We start from the raw sequence: 21,934 nt of genomic DNA on the forward strand, positions 1-21,934 counted from the left end.
TGCCCGGCTTACAATATATGTTATATAGTATATATAATATAGTACATACAATGTGTGTATGTGTATACATATATATATATATATATATATATATATATACACACACATACATACTTACACACACACACACACACACACACACACACACACACACATATCTTCCCTGCTTTGGACAGAAGTCTTGCTATGTAGTCCCGGCTGTACTCGAACTCTCGAACCAGCTGCCAAGGTGATCCCCATGGCGCTTCAGTGAAACCCAGTTCCTACCCAGAAACACTTGGCAGAACCTGCGGGGAGCTACCGGGTCACCCAATCTGCCCGGTTGTTGGGGAAGAGCCAGCCCGGCCTCCGGGGGCGGGCGCAAGAGAGTGACACTATGCTAGGCCAATCCCAGCGGGGGCACCGGCCGCGGGATCCAATCGCAAGAGAGCTAGGGAAGGGTAACAGCTCTGGCCGGAGATTACCATCTGCTTCTGGCTCGGGTGATGATGCTCGGCTGCCGAGTCACCACCAGGACCCAAAGACCAAGACTGCGGAGGCTTAGGGAGCAGCCGGGACTGAGTCCGGAGCCACTAGAGACCAGGAGGTGCGCTTATCTTGCTTTGCCTTTAAATAGGGCTCCAGTGACTCGTTCCAAGGACGTCCCTCTGTTGTCGTCCAGCTCCAACTCGCTGTCCCCAGGAAGGGGGCCGCACTGGAAAGCCGGGGACGCTGCGCCCTACACGGGTAACTGAAAACACAGTCCTGAAAACGGTCCTACCTGAGCCTAGCCAGGCAGGAAGAATGTAACTGTGGGCTGAGTTTAAAAAACGAAAACAGAAACTCCCCTTCCGATCGGTAGCTGCTTTTTGCAAGGCCCTTAATCCGCAGCCAAATAACAACAATTGCGTAACCTCCGGGTCCCCAAGGAACTTCATTGTTTACCTAGTGGGAACCAGCCGGTGCTGTTAGGCGCAGCACTGGGCGTATTGACTAAGCAGAGCCGGGGAAGAACTAAGTCCTGAGAGAACTTAGTTCGCTCCTTGGAGAAGAACCGGGAACTCTCTCCCGGCAAGGGCACTCTCGGAAATCTGGAACTCTCTTTGCTTACTCACGTTTATGACACATTGTTCCAACTTACCCATCTTTGAGAATTTAGCCTCTGGGATAAAGGAATCAACTAATGAGTTCTCTTCCCTGTCCCCCCACTCCCTCTAACAGACTCCATCTGCCCACCTGAGCAAAATGAAGACTTCATTCATCGAGCCCGCCATTCTCCTAAACGCGTTTGCTATGACCCTGAACATCCCGCTGACAGCTCAGTACGTGTACCGGAGGATATGGGAAGAAACGGGTAACTACACCTTTGCTTCTGGTAGCAATGTCTCTGAATGTAAGCAAAACAGAAGCGACCCGATCTTTGCATTCCGGGAGGTAAGAAATGAAAACCTCCTATCCTGTGGTTAATAGGGAATAGAAACAGGTTTCCAAACCAGAGGCTTGCCAGGGATGACAACCCCAGCCCCTAACCCCTCCCCCCCAACACACCCAAAAAAAGCTCAAACCCAGGGCCTTCTCTTGGTTCCGCCTAACACCTTTAATGAGCCTCTTTGTAAAATTCCTCCTGTGTGGGATCCAACTCTTTTCTCTTTAGAAATCTCACTACAACCGCATCTACTCTTTGTTGTTCTCTTGAAAACAAAACAAATGTCTGAAAAATTGGACCAGGGCCTTCGTCACCCATGGGGGTGGGGCAGCATTTGTTGATGTCAGGAGGCCAGGCACAATTGAGTCATGTGCCCACATCTGGACTGGGGAGTGCTCACTTTGACTCTCAGTATCCTGCAAATGTTTAGCTAGACATGTGAGGCCTTCCTCTGTCATCACTCTGTTGGGGCCAGACGCCGTCTTTGCCAAAAGCCTGCCATGCCCAGGTCCAGAGTGCAGGAGGCGACACATCAGGTGTTTTCCTACAGTGTCGTATTTACCAGCTCAGAACTGCTCTAGTGAGGGATATTTTGCGGAAACAAGAGTGGTGCTGCTTTCACAGATACCGAGAAGAGATCACTGAGTTGCCTTCCCTCATCTGATGGTCACTCTGTGTAGTGAAGTGAGTCTGAGGTGGGGACATGGCAGAGGACCCCCAAGGGAAGGCCTGAAGCCACCCCAGCTGCCCCAGGGTATCAGGTGGAAGCTGGATGGGACAAGGTCCAGCTGCTTAGTCAGGCCTGTCCTTACTTCCTCATGCTGGGGGAGAATGTCCTTGGAACAGAGCATTTCTGACCAGCCATAGGGCCTGCACAGTCATACACAGAAGGGTGAGAACCTCCTGGAATGGTTCACCCCCCTCCCCAGAGTCTGCTCAGGAGGCTGGGGAAGGAGGGTTGTGAGTTCAAGGCCAGACTGGGCTACCCTGTCTCAAGGTAACAACAAGGATAAAGGGGAAGGAAGGCTAGACAGCTGACTGAAAGAAAGTGAGTTCAAGATCACATGACTATGACATCCAAGTTAGAATCCTCATCTCTTAAAAAATAGTTTCACTATCCATCTCTCCCAGGAGCAAGAGGGTCCCAGGAACCCATCATTTCTGTGAATCAGGGATTTCCTTCGCCCCTCCCCAGGTGACAGAAGCAAGCCCTTGGAGAGTAGAGGAGAAGCACAGTGTTAGCCCTTCCAGACCTGGCTACTGACAAGCCCCTATCCCCACCCTCCAAATACGCTCCTAGAGCAGCATGGTCTCCTGTAGAGTTTAGCCAAACTTTCAGTTTGACTGTTTTTTCTTTTCCTTTTTTGTTTTGTTTCCAATTGGTCTGATATTCAAGAGACTGTCCTTATTCCAGGTTTTGCTCCCAAAATTGTTCCATGCTTTCCCTAAGAGCAGGGAACTAGACCTTCCCACACTTAGCCCTGCCCTGCTGCCCACAGCTGAGGCAGGACCAGACAAGAAGCGGGATGATAGCATCACCTTTGCCTAGATCACTTCCTTCTGGAAACTTTCCAGATGCTGCCCTTGTTTGACTTCTCAGAGAACACCCTCCTCCCTCTCTCTGAATCTGAGAGCCTTGTCCCCTGCTCTGAGCTCCATCTCCGGCAACCAGCTCAGTTGTGTGAGCTTGGTCTCTTGATTTCCAAATGAGGTGGGGTAGGGGTTTGTGTCGTGGTCACAACATAAGGAACCAGCCCTGGGAGAGGACTAGAAAAATAAAATTCCTTTCTTACCAACCAGCCCTAACTGCCCATTGTGTGTAAAAGGACACTGAGCATTGCAGCAGGGAGCGCTGTACAGCTCAGCCATATTTGTCTGTCCTTCCTGTCCAAGTCTGGTTCTCTGTTGCTGTGATAAAACACTGACCAAAGCTGGGCGGTGGTGGCGCACGCCAGCACTCAAGAGGCAGAGATAGGTAGATATCAGTGAGTTCAAGTCCAGCCTGGTCTACAGAGTTCTAAGACAGCCAAGACTACATAGAGAACCCCTGTCTAAAAAAAGCAGAAAACAACAACAAAACAAAAACCACTGACCAAAAAGCAACTTGGAAAAGGAAGGGGTTTATTTGGCTTACAGGTCAGAGCCCATCACTGAGGCAGAAGCCTGGAGCCCATCATCCGAGGCAGGAACCTGGAGCAGAGACCACTGAGGGAGTCACTCTCCCCTTGGATTGCTCAACAGCCTTCCTTACACAACCGAGACTGGCTGCCCAGGGATAGTATCACCCACAATGGGCTGGGCCCTACTTCACCACTTAACAATCAGGAAAAATGCCCCTCAGATCTGGTCACAGGCCAATCTGATGGAAGCAGCTCCTCAGCTGAGGTTCCCTCCTCTAGGCTGACTCCAGTTGGTGTCGAGGTGACTGAAGCTGACCCTAGCACATCTCAATAACAAACAGACCCATGTACACCTGTGTGCTAGCATGGAAGGTATGATCTTACAGTTCAGGGTGTGGAGACAGGAAACTTAACTCGGAATGGTGACTCATTGCTAGTAATTCCAGCACCTAGGGCACAGAGGCAGGAACATCATGAGTTCAAAGCCAGCCTGGGAAACTTAGTGAGACAATCCTGTCTCCCTAATTCAAGGGCTGAGGATGCAGCTTAGTGATAGGTAGTTTACTTGGCATGCACAAGGCCTTGGACTCAATCTTTGTCCCCACAAAATAACTCGTAATAAGCCTTATGGTAGTGAACATCTGTAACCCTGGCACTTGGGAGAGAGAAGCAGAAGGGTTACAAGTTCAAGACCCACTCAGGATATATAAAGACACCTGTCTCAACAAATTAAAAATTAATTAAAGAATAAATTACACTCTGTCACCTATATTTGGTATTTGAAAGCCTATATTTCAATGACAGTCTTATTTTCCAACCTCTGTATATTAACATACACACATATATGTATAAAATCATCTTAGTTAGGGTTTTATTGCTGTAAGGAGACACCATGACCACAGCAACTCTTATAAAGGAAAACATTTAATTGGGGCTGGCTTATACTTCAAAGGTTTAGTCCGTTATCCTCCTGGCAGCAAGTAAGGCAGTATGCAGGCAGACATGGTGCTGGGGAGGTAGCTGAGAGTTCCACATCTGGATCCGCAGGCAGCAGGAAGAGACAGTGAGCCACTTCTGAATCCTCAAAGCCCGGCCCTAGTGACATACTTTTCCAACAAGGCCATATATTATTGAAGAATAATGCCATCCCTATGAGTCTATGGGGGCCATTTTCATTCAAACCACCACCACAATACACACACATACACACGTAATATTGCTGAGACTGGAGAATTACAGCTAGTGGCCACCTCTCTATGGGAACCCATTCACAGTGTTGGGCACTTTTGGCTAAGAAGTAAAGAAGTGTGTGGGGGGGGGCGTTCTAGCCATACTTGTCGACTTTTGAGGAAGAAGGAATTTTCCAACCACTTGCTACACCATTTCCTTGTTACACAAGTACCTCTCGAGAAGTAAATTGGTAACTGGACTCTGCTCTGCAATTTTTTTTTTTTTTAAAAAAAAAAGACATCTTTTTGTGTGTATGTAAGAATGCTCAGAGACTGGGAGCGGGCATCAGATCCCCCTAGACTGGAGTTACAGATGTTTGTGAGCCACCACGTAGGTGCTGGGAACAGAATCCGGGTCCTCTGAAAGAGCAGCCAGTGCTCTAGCCACTGAGCCATCTCTCCGACCCCATAGCTTGTGCCTTGTGTCCCTATTATGACTCCAGATGGAACTGGGCTTTGAGTTTCTTGTTAAAAACAGAACTGTTTAAGCACAGATGGCAGAGGCGGAGGTAACTGTGAAAGACTGGGTGAGGGGTGATAGAAGCAAGCGGGAGACAGATTTGGGTGGACCGGTATAAAGCAGGAACCCTCCTGGGAAAACCTGCTTGAAAAGTTGGTTAAAAGATGACTTTGCATTTATTTACTCGGGAAATATGCACGCAATGGCTACTGTAAGAACGCAAAGATGTGCACATCGAACGGGCAGGACTGAGCACTGAGCGTGGCCCAGGGCTGCTGCCAGGCAGCGTCACCCTCCCAACAGCCTGCAGAGTTCATTTTTATCCCTCCTGTCAGAAGAAGCAGCAACAGACACAATAATTTGATAATATCCTCTATGGCCAGCAAGTGGCAGAGGCCTTATCTTCTTCAGCCGTGTGTTTGTGCGATACCCACCAAGAGCCTGCCTTGTGCCCAGTACCGTTCTCAGAGCTGGTGCCACTGTGTGTAAGAAGGCTCGCTTGTAAGGTCTTGCTCCGTATAGATTAGGTTAGAGCAGGGCAGAAAAACGGTTTTTGTTTGTTTGTTTGTTTTCTGAGACAGGATTTCTCTTGTGTGGCCCTGGCTGTCCTGGAACTCGCTCTGTAGACCAGACTAGCCTCGAACTCAGAGGTCTGCATGCCTCTGCCTCCCAAATGTTGGGATTAAAAGTGTGTGCTACCACCTCCCAGCTACATTTAATTTTCTTTTTTGTGGCTCATTAATTCTCTGACGGCTTTCTGACAACATGGGTCTTTTGCTCTTAGCACATGGTATGTCCCATTGTAAAAATGCCACATGTCCTGCGCATGAATTGGACAATACTGAGACATGACACACACAGCATGTCTTTAAAAGAATTTTAAAATTATTTTTATGTGTATGGGTGTTTTGCCTGTATGTATGTATGTATGTATGTATGTATGTGCACCATGTGAATGCCTGGTGCCTGTGGAGACTAAAAGAAGACTTTGGGTCCCCTAGAACTAGAGTTACAGTTATGAGTCACCACATGGATGATGGAGCCCAAAACTGGGTCCTCTGAAAGAGCAGCCAGCGCTCCTAACCACTGAACCACATCTCCAGCCCCACAGATATCTTTAAATAGCCCCAAGTTCTTCCATCCAGTGGTTGCGTAATGACTGTCACAGTTGCCCAAGTGTGTGTCCTTGTGTACCCATGCCCCTTTGTCTACCATCATTATATTCTCAGTTCACAGACTGCAGCTGTCTTGAGCAAGGCAAGACTCGTCCCCTGGCTCTGTCTCATTCCTTCTTTAGTAAAGAAAGGAATTGAGTCTCGCTCGTCTGTCTGTGAATGCAGAGGCTCAAAGGGGAGCAGGACTCTGCTTAGCTAGAGTCTACCAAGCAAGTGTGTGAACCGTCCGCTTCCCTCCTGTAGCCTAGGCAGGAAGACCCATCCCAGCAAGGGTCATCCCCCAGGATGGAGAGCCAGAGTCGGGATGATCTCTCGGTGCAAATGGTTCCCATGGTAGGGGAGGAAAATTACCATTCTATTGCTGGCCCCAGAGTCTGTGACAAGTACACGGCCTTTGTAGTAACGGACACCCGTGCATGCAGTCTTCTCATAGTTTTGAGTCTCTACCACGAGTGGTGTGTAGGTGTCATAACTAAGTGTGGGCATGTGACCTTCTGACACACGCTTTATGAACTGTGTGAAAACTTAACTGGGTACTGTCCCCCCACCTACCTGAGGCCTCCCACTCGCTACCAGCTGCAAGATCAAGGAGGCAGACACTACTATCTTTTATATGGTCATTGTATCAGTAAACACTTTGTCTTCTTTGTCCTTCCAGGAAGTTCAGAAAAAGACATCTCTCTTCAACCTGCAAGTGGAAATAAGTGGGCTAATTCCTGGTCTGGTGTCTACCTTCATGCTTTTATCGAGCAGCGACAACTATGGACGGAAACTCCCCATGGTTCTGTCATCCCTTGGCTCTCTAGCAACCAACGTCTGGTTGTGTGTACTGTCCTACTTTGACCTTCCTCTCCAGCTTCTGATTGCATCCACCTTCTTTGGTGCCCTTTTTGGGAATTACACCACGTTTTGGGGTGCTTGCTTTGCCTACATTGTCGATCAGTGTAAAGAATACAAGCAGAAAATCATTCGGATAGCCGTCCTGGATTTTATGCTCGGAGTAGTTACTGGGCTCACGGGCCTGTCATCCGGCTATTTTATCCGAGAACTGGGCTTTGTGTGGTCCTATTTCATCATTGCCGTAGTTCTTATAGTCAACCTGGCCTACATTTCATTTTTCCTCAGTGACCCCATAAAGGAGTCCTCATCTCAGATGGTCACTATGTCCTGTAGGGAAAGCCTCAAGGACTTATTTTACCGGACTTACCTGCTTTTTAAAAATGGCTCCGGGAAGCGGCAGTCTCTGCTCTGTCTGCTGATTTTTACCATTGTCATTTATTTTTTCGTGATCATCGGCATTTCCCCAATTTTTACACTCTATGAGCTGGGCTCTCCTCTCTGCTGGGATGAGGTGTACATAGGCTACGGTACAGCTTTGGGGAGTGTCTCCTTTTTGATCAGCTTCCTAGGCATATGGCTTTTTTCTTATTGTTTGGAGGATATTCACATTGCCTTCATTGGCATTCTTACCACCATGCTGGGAATGACGCTGGCTGCCTTCGCCAGGACCACGCTCATGATGCTTCTGGGTGAGTTACACGTGTCTGGTTTCTGTAGGAAGTGGGGGAAGGGGATCACTCTTGACACAGAGCTCCCTATGAACCCATTCTATTTCAATTTAAGGCAAATGACCAGCTTGCCAGAAACCAGTAATTAAAACACCAGATTTCCTAAAATATAACGAATACATGGGATCATCACGATTTTCCAAATCTCCCTATTTGCCAAAAATACATCCTTGGTGCGAGTCAGTTCTTGAGCGTAGCTTTCACTGAAATGCGTGTTCCTTAGAATGCTGTGTTGGGACAGGTGATGGAGCTGTTTCTACCATGGAGGTGTTAGTCATTACCGCTTGCTGGAGAAACAGTTTGACGAATCAGAACTAGGCTCGACTTCCTCCTATATTGCTGGTTGACCTTGGCGAGTTTATTCCTCTGAACCCTTTACTCTCTCCTCGTGCAATGGGCACAAGAAAGCTTCATTCAGAAGGGTTTATAATAGGTCTTGGAGAACTAGAAAGCACTTTGCATAGTGCCTCTTAGACAGGAGAAACCACCTCCCCGTTTCACGAGACCACATTAAGTCAACACGTACAAATACTCTGGAAACTGTAAATACAGTATTTGCAAGAGCAAATGTCATTATTTTATGATGTGACGAAATATGATTCTATTAAGAAGCATAACTTGCTGGGCCGTGGTGGTGCACGCCTTTAATCGCAGCACTCGGGAGGCAGAGGAAAGCGGATCTCTGTAAATTTGAGACCAGCTTGGTTTACAGAGTGAGTTCCAGGACAGCTAGGGCTGATACACAGAGAAACTCTGTCTCGAAAAACCGAAAAAAAAAGAGAAAAAAGAGAGATAACTTAAAACTGGTGGCAATGGCACACGCCTTTAATCCCAGCATTTGCAAGGCAGAGGCAGGGGGATCTGTGAGTTTGAGGTCAGCCTGGTCTACAAAGGGAGTTCCAGGTGAGCCAGGGCTACATAGTGAGACCTTGTTTATATATATACACACACACATATATGTATATATATATATATAATGTGTATACATACACGTAATATTTTAATATATACATCAAACATACATATCGTCTTGTATATCATGATATATATACCACATATACATGTGTGTGTATGTGTGTATATCTCACAATTTAAGAATAGAGACAATTGGGTTCATGAAGTTTCCAGCCAAAAAATGAACCAACAAAACAATAAGGAGGCAATTTACCTGTAAAGGAATCCTTACAGGAAGGGAATAAGAGCCCCAAGAATGTAAAGTCCAAAGAACAAAAGCCATATAAAAGGAGTTGGAGTGGTGGCTCAGCGGTTAAGAGCAAGCCCAGCCCGAGGATCAGAGTTCAGTTTCTTGGCTCACAACTACCTTAACTCCAGGTTCAGGGGATCTAGAGCCCTCTTCTGGCCACCATGGACATATACATGGGGCACAACACACACGCACATACGTACACACACATAAATGAAAATAATGAATATTTTTAAATGGGTAAAAACTTCTGGGCAGTAGTGGTACACACCTTTAATTCCAGCACTCAGGAGGCAGAGGCAGGTGAATCTCTGTGAGTTTGAGGCCAGCCTGGTCTACAGAGTGAGTTCCAGGACAGCCAGGGCTGTTAGACAGAGAAACCCTGTCTCAAAAAAAGGCAGGGTAGAAGCTAATTAGTAGTCAAAACTTACTAAATAAATGAAATAAATTGTTACAGCATTAGAAAAATAGACAAATGTGTCTCATCTAGACCAAATCAGGCAGACGGAATACACATGGATCAAAACATTCGTGAGTAGCCGGGCGGTGGTGGCGCACGCCTTTAATCCCAGCACTCGGGAGGCAGAGGCAGGCGGATCTCTGTGAGTTCGAGACCAGCCTGGTCTACAGAGCTAGTTCCAGGACAGGCTCCAAAACCACAGAGAAACCCTGTCTCGAAAAACCAAAAAAAAAAAAAAAAAAAAAAAAATTCGTGAGTACTATTTGTAGAACCCAAACCAGAATTCTAGAGTAAAGCAAGCTTCAAATGGCCCGTCAGCCCTCTGTTAGCTAGGCAAAGCTGCGGGCAGCTGGATCTTCAGTGGTTGTGAGTCAAGCTGCTCATAGGAAGAGCTGTTTAGGCGAGCGCGCACCACGACTTAGCCTGATTTGACTATTGTTCTGGTCGTCTGTTCATCTCACAGTCAGGATTCCGTTCTTTTTCACCATGATGCCGTTCTCTGTCCTGAGGTCCATGCTGTCGAAGGTGGTCCACTCGACTGAACAAGGTGAGTTCGCGCGAAGGGCTAGAACAGATGTTTCCAACTTCAGCCTGTACGATCGATGCCGGCAGCTTCTGAGCCGCCTACCGGGCTTTCTACCTGGCTCTCCTTTGAAGGAGAAGCTTAACACTTTGGAAGAGGGGGCCCTGTTTGGAAGCCCTGATTTAGAGGGCTTCTCTGGCTTTGTCTCGGCCAGAAGAAGGAGGGTCTCAGAGTCAAGGGCTCTCCTCACTGCGAACCTACGGCGCTCCTAAACTCCTAGCTGCACTCTGGTTACTAGGCCACTCTGGTTCTTGGCGACTGAGTGCCTGGATGATCTTCAGTGGACCATGCCCAGCCCTAGGTACTCCCTCTCCATCAAAGGAGGGTCCAGTGGGTGGCTTCATAGGCAGGTCTGCCATGACCTTGGTGTTGTAAGTGCTTGGGGTCTACACCCAGGTATGAATGGTCCTTTCTGAGTCATACAGCAAGGAGAATCCAGTGGGATGGTTGCAGGCTGGGTACAGCTCTCTCGCCATTGCCCGGTTTCTAGAAGGAACTCTTAAAAAGCCTGGGGACTCCATGTTTCCATCTGGCCTTCCACAGTGTAAAGACACATCACACTCATCCCTAACCCTTAGTACCATCTAAATACTGTTGTCCCTTTATGTCTGACAGGAAAGGTCCCAGAGCCTCTCACAGACACCAACATTTTGACACACTACAGTGGCACATGTGTGAAACTGTCAGTCAGACTCATTATTTTGCACACTAACCAAAAAAAAAATCATGAAAATAATGAAAACAGTTTTAAGCTGGATAGTATTTGTATATAATTTACATATAACCCCCCAGCTTTTCCCCATCTCTAGATGACCCCTAATACCTAAGATGATGTAATTTTGTGAATAGTCATTTTGCTTTGTTGTCCAGGGAACAATGACAAAAAATGTCAGCATGTGTTTGGCGCCTACCTATAGGTTTGATGGGTGGAAGGCGGACCCTTCGAGGGTGAAGCCGGCAGACACAGAGGGCATCCATGCGTGGGTGATAGTGACCTTTGGTTCCATTCTTATGCCGGGCCCCAGAAAGGTTTTCTTCTGGGCCTGAACCTGAGGCCAAGTTGGAAACACAAAGCCAGGGGGATTCCATGGAAGGTAGTGCAGAGGAATGGGCAGTGTGGAGACAGACAGGCAGGTGGCCCAGACAGACAGGCAGAAAGGAGACATCCTGACCCAGCTCTGCTCTGTTCCTTTGACCAAGTGCTTCAGCAAGGTGGCCAGCGAGGAAGTCCCCAAATACAGATGGGAGCAGGGGAGATGAGAGCTTCGGGGGTGCAGGCAGAAAATCAACACCCAGGGCGTAGTTAAGAACAACCGTGAGAGCCGGGCGGTGGTGGCGCATGCCTTTAATCCCAGCACTCGGGTGGCAGAGGCAGGCGGATCTTTGTGAGTTCGAGACCAGCCTGGTCTACAGAGCTAGTTCCAGGACAGGCTCCAAAGCCACAGAAACCCTGTCTCAAAAAAGCAAAAAAAAAAAAAAAAGAACAACCGTGAGTTACTGGCATGCAGTGCGGGCCTCCCTCAGTAGCCTGTGACATCATCAAACTTAGGTACTCACCTGTCTCGTATCTTAGCCTTGCATGGATATTCCTGCGTGAGTACTTGTGAACCGCTCCTAATAGCATGTTTGGATTTGTCAGTTCTGTCAACGTTGAGGAAAAATATTAGTATTGGTTCTTGGCCATTTGCAAACTCTGTGTCTTCTCAAAGCCGTTCACAGGCTGCCATAATGGTTATCTAGAGAGCGCTTAGGAGGAGAAAACTCTGAACAGATGCCATGGAGAAGCCGGCCTGGGCCCTTGGATTCAGCAGTGGTTTCTTTGATGGAACACCAACAGAATAGCAATAAAAGAAAAACAATGTAGATAAAGGAGCTGAGAGGTGGCTCAGTGGCTAAGGGCACTGGCTGCTCTCATAGAGGACCTGGGTTCTGTTCTCTGCGTCCACATGGTGGCTCTCAACCATCTGTAACTCCAGTGCCACAGATCCAGTACCCTCTTCTAGCTTCCATGGGCACCAGGCATGCACATGGCGCACATACAGAACTTGCAGGCCAAACATTTGTACCCATGAAATAAATCTAGAAATCATAAATTATCTTGTTCCTACCCCTGAACTCAGAAGTGCCTTAGATAGTGGCGAAATTGCCATCGCTCGGTATATTCCCATTCTTTATTTTTTTCTAAACGGTCGTTCTGTGTGAATATGATGCACATTAGAGTAATCGGGGGAGAAGGGGCACACCACAGAGGCCACCAGGCGCCACTCACTCCCTGCAAGCTGAACTCTGAGGCTTCAGAGACTTGGGTATAGCTCAGTGGGAGAGCACGTGCTTGAATAACTAGAAGGGAGAGAAGGTAGCATGTTGGTGATGTTTCTGAAATTCCCTGTGCTTGCTGTCTTGTCCTGGCGCCAGTCACAAACTCATAGTGAGCATAAATGGGGACACAATGAAACAGGTGTTTTGAGTTGCTCAGTTTGTTTTCAAAGTCTAGAAAGTGCACTCATTCAGGTGCATCTAATCCAGTTTATCTCTACAAGTACTTAACACACTGGATTGCCCAGGAAAGTTGAGCAACAAGCTACGCTATGCCGTAACAGCATATTGTGTGAGACAGATGGTGTCCGCCCCAACCTATTTATCTTACAGTCTGTTTTTTTTTTTTTTTTTTTTGTACTGTAGCACTATCCCTGGGTATAGCAAGAAACGCAAATAATATATTGTAACTAAGCAAGTAGGAAAGTCAGTTAAACTGGCTCCTTGCATCACCAGAAATCATGAAGGCAGTACATGCTACTGGGTGATGGATGGGTATAGAGTCCTGAGTTAAACCTTTATTCATTCCTTTGACAAATGCTTGCTAAATGGCTGTCATGCACCAGGACAACTGGGCCCCGAGGACATCAGGGCAAGCAGAACAGCCATGTGTATGGGATCAATAGAGCTGTAGCTCAGTCAGAAGGAGACGCATAAATGCCCACACAGTATTTTCTATCCGTAGCTAGATTTCTGTCTAATGGGTGACTGGCCTCAAGGCTGTGGGAGAAGGAAACACTGCAGTTTCCAAATGAGTCAGCTGGAGGTACCTTTGTCAGCTTTTCCCGCAGACGTCAGTGCTCAGCTACTGGGGTGTTCCCTGTCTCTCCCATCAAGTCCACAGGGAGCACCTTGCCTCAGACCCTTCATCTACAAAATGGATCAGTTACTTCTCAGGCTGTTGTTGTTGTTGTTGTTGTTGTTGTTGTTTGAGGCAGGTTCTCAAGCTAAGAATGACTTGAATTCTGATTCTCCTGCCTTCACCTCCTGAGTGTTGGGATTACAAGTGAGTGCCACGACATTGGTTTGTGCTGTGCTGGGGAGGGGACCCCAGGGCTTCTTGCATGCTAGACAAGCGCTGTGCCATTTGAATTGCATCCCCAGCCCCTTCTCAAGGACGTGAGTGGATGGATCACTTGAGGATCACATGTCGTGTCCTGTGGTTCTTTCTTCCTTCCTTCCTTCCTTCCTTCCTTCCTTCCTTCCTTCCTTCCTTCCTTTCTTCCTCCTTCCTTCCTTCCTTTCTTTCTTCTTGCTTGCTTGCTTGTTTTTTTTTTTTTTTTTTTTTTTTTTTTTAATTGGAGCAGAGGCATTCAAGACAAGATTCAAGGTTTCTCTGTGTGTAACCTTGGTTATCTTGGAACTTGCTCTGTAGACCAGGCTGGCCTTGAACTCAGAGATCTGTCTGCCTCTGTCTCTGCCTCCAGAGGGCTGGGATTAAAGAAAGGCACGTGCCACCATGGACCAGCTCTGTGGCTGTTTTCAACGAACAAATCCTCGTGGTTCACTTTTGACTATTATTTTGTAATTCACCCTTTTTCTTTTTCTTTCTCCCTCCGTACCCCTGCCGCAAACAGGTGCATTGTTTGCTTGCATAGCTTTCTTAGAAACACTTAGTGGAGTCACTGCGACCTCTGCTTACAATGGTATTTATTCAGCCACGGTTGCTTGGTACCCTGGCTTCATTTTTCTGCTGTCTGCTGGCCTCCTCATCCTCCCAGTCATCAGTTTATGGTAGGTACCTCATGATTTTCTCATAAGACATACAGCTAAATGAATCTTCTAACTGTACATGCAAAACAACACAGATTCTTGACATTTGGCCCTGGAGGACGCTTTTCTAAAGAATTGTTGGTCATGAACATACCTGTTAATAATTTTAGAACTTAGAATGAGACAATGTCACTGGCCATTGATAATGGAGGGGGTGGCCTTAGGTCACAGATGTACGGAAGTCATTTTATGGGCACTCTTAAGAAGACTATCTTGGGAGCTGGAAAGATGGCCCAGTAGTTAAGATCACTGGCTGATCTTACAGAGGTCCTGAGTTTAATTCCCAGCAACCATATAGTGACTCACAACCATCCATAATGAGATCTGGTGCCCTCTTATGGCTTGCAGATATACATGCAGGCAGAACACATACATACATACATACATACATACATACATACATACATACATAAAAGAATAGTATCTTGGGGGTGTAGGAGAGAGAACTCATTTATTTTATTAATTTAAAAATGCTATAAATAATGAGTCAGTGAGGTTTAAAATGCCTGTCACACAAGCTATGTATGGGTGGAAACAAGAGAATCTTGGTTACTTATGTCTTTTAACCCCTTCCAAATACTCATTTGATTTTGTAGGGGTGTCAAGTACATTGGCTGGGAAGAGGGAAGCTACACGCTCTTTGCTCCAGAAGAGCCCAGTGAGCACACGTCAGAGTGATGACAGTTGACAGTAATGCACGCGCACGTCATACGCACAACTCCGGAAGAGCATACACCCCACAGTAGCAATCTGTGTCTCCAGGTTTTTTCTCCTAAGCCAAGCAAGCTCTGAGGCAGTGTCTGGCTCTGCTGCTTCTGGGGCCGCTCATCACCCTGTGTTCTTCAGTACAGACAAGAACAGGCCTCAGAGCCCTCCTCGCTTCTCCATGGACCAGACAGAGTGGAGAGTGGAGGGGACCTGGGGAAACTGCAATAAGACTTGAAGCAATAACCTCACTGACAGGCTCCAATCTCTCACGTGGAAACCAAGGAGCCCCAACCTCGGTCTGTCTGTCTGCACAATGGGCTTCTGGCTGCTCAGGGATTTTGAAGACTTAATGAAGAATTTTTATGCTGACTAGTCACTGATATGAAAATAATGTTCCAGGCGTTTATAACACTTCCTATACTTGACCTATCAAGGCTCCAGTGATGGGTGCAAAAATCCTTGAAGAGAAGCACTTTTTAAAGTAAATAGTTTTCACTTCTCCTAATATTTTATTCGGTGACAATCTTGACGATGTTTTTATATGTAATGGGGGAGGGAGTACGAATTCAGATTATAAATAAAACTGTCTTAAATTTTAAAATTGAGCAGTCAGCTCTCCGTGTATAAAGTCAGTCATACCTTGCAGCCTGCTCTAACTCTCGGGCTCAGTGGAAGGCTATCGTGGTCCACAAACCCTACCTGGGTTTCCCAGCTCTGATCGTTCTTACCTTCCTGTCGCCCAGGCTCCACACTGTGCTGCGAGGATGTTTCTAAAACACAAATCTTTTCCAGCTAGAATCCTTCAGCAACTGTTGCTCCTAGGAAAATAATCAGGCAAGCATGTGACCACAGCCGGGTCCTGCCCCGTCCCACGTCACAACACTTTACACCTGTACTCAGACCCACCCTCGTCTCCCGAACACCACGCCTCCTTTTCACACTGCTCCGTTTGTCCTTCCTGTCGCCTTTCACTGAAATGCCACGTGTCAGCCAAAACACTGCGTTCCCTGTACAGCCAGGGTTCTCGACATTTGTCCGCCCTCCCATAATCTCCGCAGGGCTTCCACAGCCCGTTATATAGACAGGAATCCCATCTAGCATTTTCCACTGGAATTTTTTAAAGATTCAATTTATTTTTATGTGTACGAATATTTGATGACACGGTATGTCTGTGCGCCATATGCATGCAGGGTCCACAGAGTCGAGAAGAGGGCGCTGTGCCATCTGGAACTGGGGTTACAGATGCAGGTGAGCCATCATGTGGGTGCTAGAACTGAACCCAGGTCCTGTGCAACAGCAGCTAATGCTCTCAACCACTGAGCCATTTCTCCAGCCCAAGATTCTATTTGTCCCCCGCCCCCCCCCCCCACACCAGTCTTCTTGAGGACTGGGACAGTCTTTGCTTGTTGCATGCTCAGTAAATGTTTCAGAACTAAATTTGATGACTACAGTTTCTTTCCTTTTATTTGTAAGAACTGTTTAAACTTACAACTTTAATGGCTTATGAAGTAAGCACTCCCACAGTTACTAAGCTAACCCAGCAAACAGACTGAAAAAAAAGTTGGGCTGTGTACCTTTCAAGTTGATTGTCCCTCTTTCCATGGGTTATTCAATACCTTCCATTTTTCTTTTCTTTACTGTGTGTGCAGGTGTGTATACATTTGTTTGTGCCTGCGGAGGCCACAAGATAGCTGCCGCTCTGGTTTCTTTCTTTCTTTCTTTCTTTCTTTCTTTCTTTCTTTCTTTCTTTCTTTCTTTCTTTCTTTCTTTCTTTCTTTCTTTCTTATCTCTGTAGGGGTGTGCATTACAGCTGTGGAGTTGCAAAGCTATCCTGACTTATCGGGAAACCAGGCTATACTTAGAGCGGTGATTGGACAGCTCTGGAGGGGTAGAGCTGCAACAGGGCAGCTCAGCCCTGGAGGAAAGGTGTCCTGAGTTACCCGGAAGCTGGGCTACCTAGAGCCACAGTAGGACAGCTCTGGAGGCTTGAGCTGCAATAGGACAAACACAGTCCTGGAGGGAAGGTGTCCTGACTTAAGGGGAAGCCAGGCTACCGGAAGCTGGGGTGCGGTGGGGGATGGGCTCCCGGCAGGATATAGCAATCCTGCCCTCTCCTGGAGAGCGACTCCCTGAGGGAACATGCTACCAGAGCGTCAGCTTCTTCCACCGGAGATGTTACTTCTGCTAACACTCTGATAAAGGGGAAGCCCCTCCAGCTCAGGCGAAAAGTTCTTCTCTGCTCAGCCTTGCTTAGCCCTTCTTAGGAAGCCTGTCAGCGAATGAAAATCTTCACCCAAGACTCTTTGAGAGAAAGGTTTTTTTTGGAGGGAGTAGTCCTGGAGAGTGGCTGCCTCTGTCAGGGAAGTAAAAGGCATCCTGCTACTGAACAGGCAGAGAGGCTTATATAGGGCTTCTTAGGGGTGGAGTTTTTCCAGGGAGAAGAGGGATTGGTTAGTTTTCCCTGCTCAGGGATTGGTTAGTTTAGTTGGTCAGTTGATTAGTTGGTCAGGGGCAGAAATGGCTCTGATCACAGGGTCAAACAGTGTTTCTTTCACTGGTTCTTTTTAACCTTTTGACTCTAATCTTCAGACCAGGGCATATTTCTTTCACTGGCTCTGATTCTAGGCACAAAGTGTGTTTCTTTGGCACTGGTTTCAGAGTCAGGGCATGTTTCTTTGGTCCTGGGTCTAGTCTGTTGCTTTCCAAGGAGCCAGGGCTGGCTGGCCAGTGAGTCTCCAACTCCCCAGAGCTGGGATTCCAAGTCACACTGCCAAGCTGGCTTTCTTGATGAGTTCTGAGGGACTGAACTCATGGCTTCCTGTTTGCAAGGCAAAAACTTTTACTGACTGAGCTGTCTCCCCAGCCCCTTTAACAGTTTTTTTTTTTAAACCTCTTTATTGATTCTTTGGGAGTTTCACATCATACACCCCAATTCTGCTCACCTCCTAGTTCCACTATATCCTCCCCTCACCCCCACAAAAGAAAACAAAACAAAGCAAGCAAAAAAAAAAAAAAAAAACAATAAAAACCCCAAAACAAAAACCTCTTTGCTTTTCCTTCTCTCTCACGTCTCCAACACCTCTTCATTCATCCTGCTCCTTTATCATATTTCAAAATGACACCGTGGTCATTCTACAACAGCAGCAGATGCAGATGGACTGGACACTAAGAAGCATCATCATCACCACTGGGTGCATGCTCACATCCAAAACAAGAAATGCACAATGAACCGACAGTGTGAAGAGCCTATGAAAACCACGTCACAGGGATGGGGTGTGTTCAGTGGCAGGGCACTTGCCCACAGGGTACAAGGCCCTGTGTTTGATCCCAACACTGCTGATGGGTAGAAATGCATCCCCACAGCCCCACGGGTCCTCACCTGGATAGTTTACAGCGACTACCCATTGTAGAGACTAGACAGGATGATCTTTAAAAAAAAACAAAACAAAACACAACTCATCTTTATTACTTAAAATTTATTTGTTTTATGTGAATTGGTGTTTAGCACGAGAGGGTAATGGGGAGTAAGGCAAATAGGTTTTCCCATTTATGACTCTAGATTTACATGTGAAAAACATGAACTGGGGCTGGAGAGATGAGAACACTGGCTGCTCTTCCGGAGGTTTTGAGTTCAATTCCCAGCAACCACATGGTGGCACACAACCATCTGTAATGAGACCTGGAGCCCTCTTCTGGCATGGAGGTGTACATGCAGAAGGAACACTATACATAATAAATAAATAGATGTCTAGAAGGAAAAAAAAAAGATGAACTATTTGATGAGACAGGAGGAGGCAAGACAAGGTGTGAAGGACTGAATAGGAGCAAAGTACACTGAGGTACTGTATCAAATATCAGGATCAAATCTACCACCTTAAAAACATACGTTAATAAATAATACAAATCTTACAAGGAGCAGTAAATCTTACAAGTGGTGGTAGCACACACTTTTAATCTTAGCACTGGGGAGACAGAAGCAGGTGGATCTGAGTTTGAAGCCAGCCTGGTCTACAGAGAGAGTTCTAGGATAGCCAGGGCTACACAGAGAAACCCTGTCTCAAAAAAATAGGGATTGAAAAGATGGCTCAGGGATTAAGATGACCTGAGCTCAATTTCCAGCATCCTATGTTCACAAGCCCATGGTCACAGCCATCTGTAACTTGGGGCAGGGGATCTAGCACCCTCTTCTGGCCTCCTCAGGTACTGTACACACATGGTGCACATACATAATACAGGCAAACATTCATACATATAAAACAAAAATCTTTTTTAAAAATTTACTAAGTTAACTCTTTAAGAAAGCTGTCATCTAATATCCACAGTACAGCCTGACTATTTAAAGAAATAATATTAAGGCAGGATTGGTCTTTATAGAATCCAGAACTCAAAGGAGAAAAATGCTCCTTTGGTTCAGCACTTTAGGAAAGGTGGGCTGTCTCACATCTCCTGAATCAGTTGTCATGGGAGAGGAACATGTTTCCAGGATGACCACCCAACACCGAAATCATAATGTACAACCACTCATGAGCTTTATTCTCCATCTTTTCATCCATCTCTCTACGGCTTGTAGCTCAATGGCTTGTTACCTGTGGTCAAAGCCCAAAAATATCAATGTCTTGCAGAGACCCAGTCACGACTTTATTACAAGACACTGAGGCAATTGCTTTAGCTTATTATCAGTTGTTATCTATAACAGCTATTACTGTTGACCTTTTACTTTATAGATTATCAATTTTATTATTTATACCTTGTAAATTAATAGCCATTTAATTTGTAAATTAATTACCATAGGCATAGGTTTGGGGGAAAAAAGAGTTAGGTAATAGTCACAATTTCAGGCATCCAATAGAGGCTCTGGAAGGGGATTCCACGGACCAAGGATCTCTAGATGAGCTTGAAAACAGGCGGAGGTGGCCTCGAGTTCAGTGTTCTAAAGAAATGCTCGTGTATCAGCCTGAGCTATGCAAGAGTGGGAGAGGAGGGACGGGAGAGGGGAAGGAGGGAGACAAATTCCCTTGCTTTCACGTTCTGGGTTATCTGAATTCAGTAGACCACACTGGAGTCTTGCAATCTACTTTAGAAACTAACCCGGGGCTAACAAGATGGCTCCTCAGATCAAGGTGCTTGCCACCAAGACAACCTGAAGTTCAATCCCAGGGACCCAAATGGTAGGAGAGGACCATCTCCTACAAACTGCCCTGCGACCTTCACACAGATGCTGTGGTCCACACATAATAAATAGCAATACATTTAAAAGGTATTTTTATTGAGAACTTCATACAGTATATTTTGATCAACTTCAACACCCCCAAACTCCTCCCCAGACCTACTGCCTCCACCCTTACCTCCCTGCCCAACCAATTTCAGGCTTTTTTATGTTTGCTTTTAAAATCTTGGAGTTCAATTTGTGCTGCTCAGCTACTCTTGGGAGTAGGGCCTGGCCTGGCATGTGGTGGTCCTAGCAGGGATCACATGTTTAAAGAAACACAATCCCTTTCCCCAGCAGCTATCAAATGGCCCTAGCTCCTGAGCTAGTGGTGAGATCGTGCCCACACCCTGCCTACCTCCAACCAGGATCTTGTCTGACTTGAGCTTGCACAACACCATGCATGCTTCTGAGTTCATGTGCCAACTAGGCTGCTGGGTCTAGAAACAGTTTCCGTGAAGTTGCCAGAGGTGGTCAGCATGACCCCCAGTGAAAATAAAGTATGGGGGTGACAACACACACCCACTACACAGGAACTGATTAGAAGGCAGCAAGCGTATTTATAGTTCTGAAGGCATCAGTGAACATGTGTCCAAGGGAAATGCTGTTTGCTAAACCCCAATTTCACAGGTTAAAAATCCCAACTCTTGTTGCACCCCTATTTTGTATGCTTCTCCTTTATCCCTAGTGTTAAGTCCTTCCTACCCCAACCTCAATCCCGAGGGGGAGGGGCTGTGAGTTAATAATGAGCTTCCATGGAAACCCCTCAGGAGCTACTGATGTTCACAGTTTCTTCTACCTGGCTGTGCATATGTCTGTAAAGATTAAAGATACCCTTGTCAACAAATGGCAGTGTCAATAGCTATGCTCACAAACCACTGAACTGATTCAATGAGGGGGCCTAGGAAACCATCTGTAACCAGTCTGTCATTAGCACAACTCACAACAGAGAACTCAGGATCAGTGCCTGAGTCCTGACCCAGGGGTAGTGCTGTAGGGCAGAACCCTACCTGGCTCTAACTCCAGTAGACAGTCAAAACAGAGTGCAGCAACAGGAGAGCCAGTGTCTGCTGGAGAATCACTCGCTGCTGCAAGTACTGAGTGGTATACAGCAGACCTGGAAGCTTCCTGTAAAGGACCTGGAATGTGAAGCAGCAGACTGGTAGCAACGAGAACATTAAACTGTTCTCCAACACCATCAGAGAGCATCTAAGAGGACAACTGCAGAGGGATGTGCAAATCTCAAGGAACCCAAATGATTTCCCAACTGCAAACAAGCACCGCGGGCTCTAGATTAGGAAGCACCAGTAGATTTTGCTTCTCAGCTTTAGGCTATTCATTAGCAGCTTTCTTAGAACACTGAAGGCTATTTTAATAAAAATGAGTCTCACACTACAGCGGGGAGACAGGAGGTGGGGGTGGTGCCCACCTTTAATCCTAGCATTGAGAAGGCAGGTGGATCTCTGAGTTCAAGGCCAGCCTGGTCTACAGAGTGAGTTCCAGGACAGCCAGAGCTACACACAGAAACCTTGCCTTGAAAAACAAAACAACACTAAATAAAAACCAAGAAATCCTTAGTCAGGTGTGATGGTGCATGCCTTTAATCCCAGCACCTGGGAGGCAGAGACTTGAGGATCCCTGTGAGCTTGAGGCTAGCCTGTCTACACAGTGAGTTCCAAGTCAGCCTGAGCTAGATGATAACAGAGACCCTGCCTCAAAACAAAAAA

The 21,934-nt window shown here is 46.7% G+C and overlaps 1 protein-coding gene across 3 annotated transcripts; it reads left to right on the forward strand.

The window, feature by feature from the left end:
• The first annotated feature begins 446 nt into the window (after positions 1-446).
• Positions 447-15,584, forward strand: Slc46a3 (solute carrier family 46 member 3). 3 transcript variants are annotated; one of them, XM_057765788.1, is made up of 6 exons: positions 447-586; positions 1,201-1,413; positions 7,048-7,918; positions 10,085-10,168; positions 14,098-14,254; positions 14,890-15,584. In XM_057765788.1, the coding sequence occupies exons 2-6, from the start codon at positions 1,225-1,227 to the stop codon at positions 14,969-14,971; spliced, it is 1,383 nt and encodes a 460-aa protein (XP_057621771.1). In that variant the 5' UTR covers positions 447-586; positions 1,201-1,224; the 3' UTR covers positions 14,972-15,584. The 3 variants fall into 3 exon arrangements, with proteins under 3 accessions (XP_057621771.1, XP_057621770.1, XP_057621772.1); XM_057765787.1 differs by lacking the exon at positions 447-586 and adding an exon at positions 596-726; XM_057765789.1 differs by lacking the exon at positions 447-586 and adding an exon at positions 596-726 and having other exon boundaries at positions 1,201-1,333.
• The last annotated feature ends 6,350 nt before the right edge of the window (positions 15,585-21,934 follow it).

Source organism: Chionomys nivalis, chromosome 3 (genome assembly GCF_950005125.1).
Source record: "Chionomys nivalis chromosome 3, mChiNiv1.1, whole genome shotgun sequence".
In the NCBI taxonomy this organism is placed as follows: domain Eukaryota; kingdom Metazoa; phylum Chordata; class Mammalia; order Rodentia; family Cricetidae; genus Chionomys; species Chionomys nivalis.